General features: G+C 33.2%; 1 protein-coding gene across 1 annotated transcript; it reads right to left on the reverse strand.

Annotated features, from left to right (window-relative positions):
* Positions 1–1506: 1506 nt before the first annotated feature.
* On the reverse strand, positions 1507–3453 carry LOC105790377 (plasmodesmata-located protein 7). The gene is made up of 2 exons (XM_052634343.1): positions 2612–3453; positions 1507–1817 (listed from the first exon to the last, which is right to left on the reverse strand). The coding sequence occupies exon 1, from the start codon at positions 3446–3448 to the stop codon at positions 2633–2635; it is 816 nt and encodes a 271-aa protein (XP_052490303.1). The 5' UTR covers positions 3449–3453; the 3' UTR covers positions 1507–1817; positions 2612–2632.
* Positions 3454–11665: the final 8212 nt, after the last annotated feature.

An 11665-nucleotide genomic window follows, 5' to 3' on the forward strand; every position in this document is an offset into this window, starting at 1 on the left:
AACTAATTCCACTATCATTAAATTAACTTATTTTTTGCATTCCAACATCATATGTAAAATAAATATTTTAACTTTTACTGTATTTTTTTTGACATTAATGCTAACTTGAAATTTAAAAACTAACATTTTCAAAGACTTTTTCAAAACACTTTCTTCAAACCAAATATATTTTAGGAGCACTTTATCGACTACAATACTAATGTTAAACTAGCCTTAAGTAGAAAGGTGTTCGTAGGTCAGATCAAGCTCAAATCATATTTATTCATGGTATTATCATAATTCATGCTTTGCCTAACTCTTGTTGCCCAACCCAAAATATGAACATCAAATTTTTGTCTAAATTTGTTCATATTTGTAAATGGCTAACCTAATTGCAATTTAGGCTCACTTGCATTTTTTAATCTTTTACGAAAAAATTATGCTATTTTTAATTTAATATGTTTTTTTCTTGTATTAAATTTTTTTTGATATTTTTCATGTCTGTTTTATGATCCATGTTCAAGATTTGTAATTACTCCTTTCAATAATGTTGTCTCTAAGGTTCCGAACTTGTATTCTCCCCTTAAAAGTACAATGTGTTGCACCCAAACAGTTGGTTCTTTTATTAAAATTTTAAATGTAGACAACTTCATGTTTTTAAGGTTATAGCTTTAAATTTTATGTCATCGAAATATAAAAATAAATTAAATCAAAACTTAACAATACACTACCTAATTGAAAAGGAGTTCAACTAGGTCAAGTTTAATCATTAAACATCAAAGTTTAACTTTTGTCTAAATTCATTTTTAGATTTAATATTTCTATCCAAACCTTTTCATAAATTAGACAAAATTTAAATTAAACGGGTAGTTAAACTTCAAAGTGTAGATTTAAATAATGGTTAAAATAATATAAAAAGTAACCCTGTGTTTGGCCTATTGACTATGCACACACCATAAATAGACAATCCCTACAATTCGAATCAACGACATGAATTTTATGAAATCACTCTCTCTCTATATAAACAATTATTACAATTCGAATCCATGGATTGTTATGAAACCACTTTGTATATATATTGCTATAAAAGATGTTGATAATGACAATAGAATGATCGCAAAAATAAGAAAAGCAAGAATACAAGTTTTACGTAGAAACCCTTTTGGGAAAAAGTTACGGGCAGAGAAGAAAATATTCACTAATATTGAAAAACAAATGATACAAAAGGAGTTTCGCCTACATCTATTTAAAGGTTGAAAAACCTTATTCTAATCAATGTCAAATAGAAGAAGTGTAGTTCTATACGGATTCTACTTGTGCGGCATGGTCCATACTGTGAGAGCCGGAGATCTCCTTATTTTACCATCGTATTTTATTTATTTAACAAGTGATGAGATTCAGGTCACACAACTCAAACATATATATATATATATATATAATTTTACCATTCAAATCAATGATATGAATTGTTATGAAATCACCTGTGAAGTAAGCCTAGTAGGAATGATTAAGGAAGAAAACTTAGAGTATAAGGAAAAGATGAATGGCATTCACATAAAAAAAAAAAAAAAGAAAGAAAAAAGAAACACCATTTGAAAGAAGAAAAAGAAAGAAGAAACACCATTTATGCACCACCACCTTTACAAAAAAGAATAATATCCCATTGTTTTCTCACATTAAGACAAGACAGCTTTGTTAAGTGGAAGGGAAGAGTGCCCCTTTATCCTCCTTTAGTTCTTCATAATGGACACTTTTTGAAGACAGCAACCTTTCGTGAAATAAAGTAAAATCAACTCTGCCTTTCTTCTTCTGGAATTTCTTGGAATATTGTTTACCTCCTGCATTGCATTGGAACAATCATTTATTTATTTAAATCCGAATTTAATTTAATTTTACTAGAAGATTTTTTTGGGTTAATATATTATTTAATACTTAAATTTAATTTCAATGTTCAATTTGGTACTTGAATATTTTCAGGCCCTGTTGTTGGTATTTTTTGGGCCCTAGGTAAAACAATAAAATGGGATTTTAAGCTCCTTAAAAGTTGAAAATTTTTTATTTAGGTACCTTAAAAGTTAGTAAAAACATATTTTGGTCCCTTAAAACTTAAAAAAGTTTTTTTGGGGCCCTTTAAAAGTTAGTAAGTTTTTTTACTTTTAAAAGTTAAAAAAAAAATTTTTGGGCCTCTTAAAAATTGAAAAACAATATTTTAGACTCCTTTTAGCCTTAGACCTTAGGCGGCCCGTACATCCAGACGACCCCCAGGGCCCGGCCTGACTATTTCTTTGTTCCATTTTGATAGATGAGTTTGGCTTTAATGTTTACTTTGCAGCTAGATCAAATGGCATCATGTAACCTAATAAATGTTTAACAAATATGCTTTAGTAAAAAAATATAGGTACTTAATTGGGATAAAAAAAAAAGCATAAGTATCAAACACAAAGACTTAATTGGGATAAAAGAAAACTCAAATACCGAAGTAAATCATGTATAGACTTAATTGGGATAAAAGAAAACTCAAATACGAAAGTAAATCATGTATAGAATTGAGAAAAAAATTCAAATACCAAATTTAACATTAAAATTAAAATAAGGACTTATCTAAATAAAGTAAAAAAGCTTAGTGTTTTACCATTTCAGTCCACCACCTTTGTTAAGAAAGCAAGAAAAATGAGGAAGACAACAGTGGCATTAGCAGCCAAAAAACCAATGAAAATGGCGAATTATGTCTTTTAGCTAAATTATCCCAAGCCCCAAAAGTGGAGAACCTGGCATAACACTTGCCCAAGTACAAATCGCCGTACGCCGCTGCTCTACATTCGGTTTTCAACCGTCCGATTGCTTCCGACAAACAATCCCGACAATCGTCGGCGTTAAGGTCCCCCACGCATTGAGCCAAACCCTGGACATCCCCTGACCCGCCCACTCTGAATGATCCACCGCCGTTCATCAACCCGTTCATCACCGCATCTCGACGGCCCACGATCTCCGATTCCTTGTCGTACTCCACCGACGGCCCGCACTTCTTGAACACCACGTTCTTATCCTGGACTCCTAGGAAGGTAGCGTTGTCGTACTTGACGAAGCAGCCTTGCAGCTGAACCGCGCCACCGCATGCGGATGGGCAATAGGAGCCAGCTTTGGTGATTGCACGGGCGACGCAGGTGGCGCAATCCGGCATAGAAAGGTCGCCGCGGCATTGGTAAAGGCCGTAAACAACGTCTTGGGGACTTGAGCCTATGATGGTGTAGGTGTTGTAGGTGGAGTAAGTGGCTGAGTTAACTAGGGAAGTGAATAGTGAGTTGAGATTGGACTCGAAGGGTGAGTTGGGTGTGTATTTTTGTTGAGAACAGCCTCCAAAGACGAATGAATCTGTAGATGAAGAAACCACTGTTTGGATGGAGAGAAACGTGAAAGAGACGAAGCATATGGAGAGCGAGAGTAGAGCATTAGCTGCCATTATCGCCATGCTTGGTGGTAAGAGAAGGAAGAGACTATATATATATATATATAGTTATCATGCAGGTAAAATGTGCTATTAGTCCCTGTATTTGTATAGAATTTAAGATTTGGTCCCTGTACTACAAAAGTCCTACTTTTTTAATTTAAAACCTTAGTCCAATCATTATCATATTTGCCTCGTTGGTAGTTTTTGTCAATTTAACATGTTTATTCTCCATCAATTGTATGTCATGCTATATGATGATAGCCAAATCAAAATTTCAAGTTTTGACAAAATTTGACCCCAAAAAAAAAACTTATGGTTTTAATGATTGGATTGAGATTTTAAATAAAAAAATTAGGACGACTTAAATTTTTAATTTTTAAGTACAAAGATTAAATCTCAAATTTTATTATAGTATAAGGACTAACGACATATTTTAACTTTATCATGCGCTTGAAGTTTAAAATTAGTATGATATATTATATCAATTGAAACTAATTGACATACATTATTTACGTAAATAGAACATGAAAGATTATCATATTGTTAAAACATTAATTGTACAAAAGTTACGAACACATGTAAAACAATTTTAAATTTGCATTAGTGTAGGTGGATCTCACCTTATAAATATATATTATTGAGGAGTGATTCACTTATATTTGTGTAAAATCTTTTTCATGAATAATATTTTAATAATCTTGTCGTTAAATTTATTAATATAATTGTACTCGTTATATAAGTAAAATTTCAAATCCATCTAACATCTCTATGATCTCATTCAAAAATGTCACATTTACCCATATATATATATAGGTTGATTTAACAAAATATGCTGAAAAAAAAAACAATTGAGAAACTATGTTGCTTTTCTAAAAATTTATCGATCTACGATGTTTTTATTCTCTTTCCTGAAAACACATCCTATAGGGCGCATTTTCACAGATGTGGCAGTGAAAACGCGCCTTGTAGGACATGTTTTTAGGAGAGAGAATAAAAACGCGTCCTATAGGGTGCGTTTTTACTTTGGTAATTTTTTTTCTTGCTATTGGAAATTAAAAGTTTGTAGATTTATTTTTGTCCGTATTTGAGATAGACAAGTTATAGTTTTAAGGAATGTTTGAATTTACGGTGGTGCCGTGGAATTGGGTGACCTACAAATTTCGTTTGCCATATGAGTATGGAGCCATCACTCGGGAAGCCGGATCACGTTACAACTCAAGGTCTCAGTTGACGGTAATTATACAGTTTAAGGTTGAAGTGTAACTAGGGCCTCAAATTTACAAAGGTTATGCTATCAATGGATGGAGCATAAATGGGGCTATAGTTGATAGTGATTATGTAGGAACGACAACGAGTTCTTCTCATCAGAAGAGGATGCTTTATAAAACTCAAACATAAGTACGAGGAAGAAAAACGCAGTGACGTTTCAGTATAATCAAGTAATGTATTTTATCCATCACCACCGAATGAGGTGACCCTATTATTATAACCTGTGACAACATTAGGGGTGTAACAGATTATACTAACAAGGTCACTGCCTTCGGTGGAGATGGACAACACGAATTACTTGATTATATTGGAAGGCCCCTTGTGTTTTCCTCCCTCATGCTTATGTTTGAGTTTTATGAAGTATGCTCATCTGATGAGGAGAAAGTCCTTGTGGTGCTCGCATTAGCACCGTCAACTATGACCCTGATTATACTTCATCCGTTGATAGTATAAACTTTGTAAACTTGAAGCCTTAGTTACATTTCAACCTGAGATGGTATAATTGCCGTCAATTTAGACCTTGAGTTGTAAAGCGATCTCGACTTCTCAAGTGATGACTCCATACTCACACGGCAGATGAAATTTGTAGGTTACTGAGCTTTATGACATCACCATGAACCCAAACACAACTTAAAACTATGACTACGTCTCCCTCAAAGCGAGAGAGAAATAAATCTTTAAATATGAAAATTTTAACACATAAGAAAAAGAAAAAAAAATTGGAGGAGATTGAGATGTAGGTGAGTAGGGGATGAAGAATGAGCATTTATATAGGGGATGGGGCGGGGTATAAAGGAAATTTTTTTTATCCGAGTTGCAGGGCTCAGAAGAAATCAAGTTGGGTTGGTTGAAATGTCCAAAGAGACAACACTCCCTATAGGGGGAGTTTTGATCTGACATTGCAGTGAAAACGCTTCTTGTAGGACTCGTTTTCAACCCATATGTCAAACATGTTAGTAGAAAACGCGTTCTACAGGAAGCATTTTCACTGCCATGTCAGATGAAAATGCCCTCTGTAGGGAGCATTTTCTCTCTAAGCGTTTCAACCACCAAACTTGATTGCTTCTGAGCCCCTGCAACTCGGAATTCATGGGATAAGCTTGATTGGGGAAAATGTAGAAATCGCATGTGTGGAACTCGCATGCTCCTTTCGAGTTGGTACTGGATAAAAACTCGCTGTACAAGCTGAAAGGTCATCCGAAGTCAACTCAGATACGAGGAAATATGGATATTAAGGAGCATAGAGACACACCGAAATTATGCAATTACTGTAGAAACTCAGGGCATACGAAGCCAACATGTCCACACAATTCGGGAGCATCAAGGAGAAGAGCTAATTAAAACACTAACTTATTCGTTTATTCATTAATTTTTTTTCTATAAATTGTAAGTTAATATTAATTATTGAAGTAAGATATATTACAATATGCAAGTCAAAGTTTTAATCTTTTTCCGAACCTTCTAAGCAATTCTTTGCTTTTTGAAAATATTTGTAACACCCCTTAACCCCACACCGTCGTCGGAACAAAGTTACGAGGCATTACCGAACATATCGGATACTTTACGATTAAATTCAAAAATAAATAACATACATATTATAATTTAATGATTTAGTCCCTTTCATGGACCTTCGAGGCCCAGAATACGTATTAGAAATTAATCGGGACTTGTTCGAGTGCTTCGGAATTTTTTTTTTAAAAACTCAATATAACCCCTTTATAATTAACTAACCTTTCCTGCAAATTCAAACCACAACCAATTTGCAACCAATATAATAATCTATCCATCTCCATACTCAAACATGCCTAATTATGCCTACAACATTAATTTAACAATTTATCTACTTAATCATTCATAAATAAATTTTAATTGAACTAATAATTTCATTTATTTCCATTTTAGTTTCATGCCACATTTACCAAATATGCCATATTATTTCATTTCATACTTATAATCCATATTAGACGTCATTTTACAACCAAAGTTACAAGACTTAAGTACATAACTTATATGATACCTAAGTACATGCCACTTTTACAAAAAAAAGATTACATCACCAAATTGTCTCTGAAGTTGGGATTGATCTAGATGCTAAACCGGGACCTTTGATTTCTACTGACCTGCGCACTGAAACAACCGTACGCTGAGTATTTCATACTCAGTGGTATTACCATAATTCAAACTATAAAACTTTAATGAATTATAAATATTAATCATATAACATTAAACATGTAAAATTTATAACTCATAAGAACTAATTTACATTTAGTTTCATATTTCATATATAATAATTCATCAACCATATCATATATTAATAACTTGAATTTAATCAATTCATGAACCTTAGGTTCATGCTTTCAAATCTCACAATTCGACTAACAATTTCTTTCTTATACTTCCAGTCATATGACCAATCAAATTTATTCAATTCTCACATTTCGATTATTCACCCTATTAACAAACTTGGACCTTGGCGGATACACGGATTCCAACCAAACACACCAGTACGGTACATTGTGCCTAAAACGGTACTCAGTACCTGATCAATATATCAGAAGCAGTATACGACACATAAAATGCCTAAAACGACACACGTGGTGCCTAATACGACACATATAGTGTCTGATTGGAAAAGCTGATAAATTCCCGTACTCTTCCAATCCTATGGCATGCCAACTATATCCGACTAGGCCCAATTAATTAATAGTAGAGGTGATCATGGGCTAGGCCGTGTCGAGTTCGGGCCGAGCCCAAACAAAATTTTAGGCCCGTTTCCTAGGCCTGGGCCCAGCCCAGCCAGAAATATGGGCCTAAAAATTTGTCCAAACCTGACCCGAAGGAAAATTGCTAAGCCCAAGCCTGGCCCGACCCGGCCCATATTTGATTAAAAATAAAAATATATATTTAATATATAATTCAGATTAAAAGTCTAAAAAATATATTTAATAGAAAGTATATTTGATTAAAAATAAAAATAAAAATAAAAAATATATATTTAATATATAATTCGGGCCGGGCCGGGCCTGGGTCAAAAAGGTCTTACACGAGGCCTGACCCGTTTTCTAAACGGGCCTCGTTTTTTTGCCCAAACCTATATTTCAGGCCTATATTTTTAGCCGAACCTCCCATTTTTCGAGCGGGCCTTCTGGCCGGGCCGGGTAGCTCAACCCATGATCACCTTTAGTTAATAGGGTATTCAAATCACTTTCTCAATTTCAATTTTCACTTTCAATGTACAATTCAATTCGATACAATTTTCCACTTTCCAACAATATACTATCAAATATTCATACATAATCATACTTCATCTCAGTTTCATTCATTTCAATATTGATACCTACCTTAAAATTTTACTTACCATACACATAAATCTAAATATAACATTTAATAAATAGTAGTTTGAATTATAGTAACACAAACCGTGAATTTCTCGTTTTAATCCTCGATAGCCTTCTCCTTTCCTTTGTGTGCCGATTAGAGGTGCTCATGGGCGGTGACCCGGCCCCGACGGCCCGCCCGAAATATGGGAGGTTTGGGTAAAAATATAGGCCGAAATATGGGCTTGGCAAAAAAATGAGGCCGATTAAAAACGGGCAGGCCTCAGCACAACTTTCTTGGCCGGGCCCGCCCCTATGAATATAATAAATATTTTATTATTTATTATTTTTAATTTTAAAATACTTTTAAAATACTTTTATTAAATTTTTAAATTTTAAAATTTTTTAAAATACTTTTTAATTTTTTAATTTTAAAATATTTTTAAAATACTTTTTAATTTTATTTTAATTTTAAAATAATTTTTAGTATTTATTTAAAAACGGGCGGGCCGGGCTTATGAATTTTTTCTCGGCCGGGCACAGGCAAAATTCTAGGCCCATATTTGGTAGGTAAGTACTGCACTACCATGAGCACCTCTAGTGTCGATGCCTCGGGTTCTTTTCTAGCTACGGAAATTAAAATAATTATACTATTAATTACAGCACTAATTAATAATAATAATTGAATTTTATCCAATTTATACCCTAATTCCAATTTAATCCTAATTAACTCATTTACTTTTCTAACTCAATTCACACTTCATTTCTACTTAATATCTTGCCATATTCAACTTAACTATTCAATGTTCATATTAAAACCCTAATTTTAAACTTCTTTCAATTCAATCCCTACCATGTAAAACTTATAACTTACTTTACAATTCAATCCCCTTTTTCAATTCTATCTTGAAATTCATCCAATTAAACCCCTAATTCATTATTTTGTTCAACATGAACTATGTTCAAAAACCTAAAAACTTCCAAAACCTCAACTTAACTTCAACAAAACTTTGTTCTAAAGCTTCTAAAACATCAAATTTAAGTAAAAAGGACTTAATTGACTTACCAATTAAAGCTTAAAGCTTCCAAACCCTAGTTTTTCCTTTTTCTTTCTTTTCTTCTTTTTTCCCCTGGTACTTTCGAATAGCCTATTCTGTTTTGGTTTCCTTCTTTGTTTTATTTCCTTTTGTTTTTATGCTTTATTTGTTTAATAATAATATAATAACTTAGTAAATACCTATTTAAAATCAATATATTTATCACAAGTGTAATATTACTTATATTTACACATGTGTTATATCATCATCATACATTTGTCATGTTTTACTTAATAATAAATAATAAATAATAAATATCTATTTACTTAAATAATAAGTAATTTAAATCCATGAATTACAATTGTATTCTTATTTTTATTACACATGTATATTTTATTACCATACATTTGGCTTTAATTTATATATATATTTCATTAATTTAATAAGATAACATCAATTAAATAATAATTTATACTATTATATTCTAATATTAATTAATAATAACTTAAATCATTAAAATCTTTACATTTTCTCATTGTTTTGCCGCCTCAACTATTACTTAATGGCATATTTGCCATTTTGGTCTTTAATATTTTCTTTTGATCTATAATTCAACTTTTACCCCTTATTCAATCTAGTCCTTCTTCCTATTTTCTCTTAATTAAGCTAAATTCACTTAATTAAAACCTAATTAAACACACTACTAGACTCATAAATATTTCTAATAATTATTTACAAACCCATTTCGTTAATACGGAGGTCCGATAATGTACTTTTTCCGATGCCCGTGACTTTTGAGTCATTACAATATTGTACTTAACAAATGGACGAAATAAAAACTTCAATGAAAAAGCAACAAATAATTATAAATTTTAAACTCACAATATGATTGTGTACAAATGAAACCAATTTAATAAATTCGTTTTGTAGATTATAAATAAGTGTACATTTGGGATGTAAAACAAAGTATACAAAAAATTACAAAATAACATAATCATAGGCGTCTCGAATATGTGCCACAACCGGGTGGGCGTCGGACATGCCTAGGGTTCCGTCGCACTATTTGGTTTGGTGACTCTTCGTCGACTTCAACTTCATCTTCACGTGCATTTCAAGGTTGATCGCTGACTTCATCTCGTTCCTCCATGGTTGATTGCGACTGTGTTCTAGCTGCCCATCGTAGATTCCCACTATTTAAGTCCGCAGTTGTGAGGATGACCTATCGGGGTAGAACAACGATGCTGGGGGTGTTTGCGACACTATCAGCAAGCCACTATATGGTGTCGCATGGCCCAATTGCTGATAGAAGGTGGGAATTATTGGCAATACCAGATGCATCGATGTTGTTAACGAGATTGATATGTAATATGATACAGTGGGTGACAGTTGTGCAAAATATATCCTTGGAGAATGTGTTAATGTAGTGAATGATTGCGCGTGCTATGGTGCTTGTGTAAAATAAAGTAGTGCTAAATGATATGATACAGTGAACGATTGGGCGTGCTGTGGTGGTTATGTAAAATAAATTGGAGCTGAAGGGGATGATGTAGGGAATGAGTGTGCGTGTTGTGATGTTTGTGACAAAAAAACTGGGTTAAAAGAAAAATAAATTAACCATACTGATTGGGAAGTTGCACGACAATCTGGTCCTCCGGTACAGATAGAGCAAATGTTGATCCCGCCGACAGTAGATACAACTTGTCATTATACCTGAATCAATCCATGTAATTCGAAGATTTTGCCAACTCCAGTGTGAGAAATGATATTATCAAATGAATTTTACCAAATGATATTATCAATCCATTTAACCTATTCAAATAATTTGTTATTTCAAAATTATAACAATGAAAAATAAAAACAGTAATGATATTATCAAATGAATTTTACCATATGACGAGTGGGAATTCGTAAGGGAGTTCCACTTAGGGGTGTAAAAATGGTAGTCGATACCATGCCCATGATTGAAGAAGGAGCATGCAATCGTCGATTTTAACTTTATCCAATATCGTCGCTTGACACATTTCTCGGTACAATGTCGTCAGCATCATTAACCCCCAACTACGCCATCCCGGTTCTTTCAAGTCAACTAGTCGTAGTAGCCACCTTAAATGTACTAGATTGCGATATTTATCTGGCATTAGCAGACCCTTGATCAACCTCAAGATGAATGTGCGCGCGAATTGTTCCTTTTCAACGTCACTCGCAGAAGCCTCGATAGTTTGGAAGTTTCCTCCAACCATCTCATCTTGATCCGGCTACCCCTAAACTTGTTCAACACCTTCCCTAGCAGTTGCTTGCATGTTGCACTCCAAACGACACTAATAACTGGCCCCGGAGTTTGCCAGATTTGGAGTTAACTGCATGGTGAATCCCATAGAGTGTACTACTCCGCCAAAACGAATAATTTACTTAATTCTACCATTAACTTAACCTACGTAAATGCCAAACAATAACTTGATATTGAGTCTTCGTTGGGCAGACTGTTACATATGTAATTTACTTTTTGATTTATTTATACATTTTAATTTTATTAAGAACATTGTATTATCTGAAAACCCTTGCCACTCCACTAATAATCATTTGTTAATATATTTTTATAACTATAGTTTTTAATA

Source organism: Gossypium raimondii, chromosome 8 (assembly GCF_025698545.1).
Source record: "Gossypium raimondii isolate GPD5lz chromosome 8, ASM2569854v1, whole genome shotgun sequence".
NCBI classification, from domain to species: domain Eukaryota; kingdom Viridiplantae; phylum Streptophyta; class Magnoliopsida; order Malvales; family Malvaceae; genus Gossypium; species Gossypium raimondii.

Bases quoted from the DNA above. Each gene is read 5' to 3' on its own strand.
- LOC105790377 (XM_052634343.1), bottom strand. From the start codon at position 3,448: ATGGCGATAATGGCAGCTAATGCTCTACTCTCGCTCTCCATATGCTTC.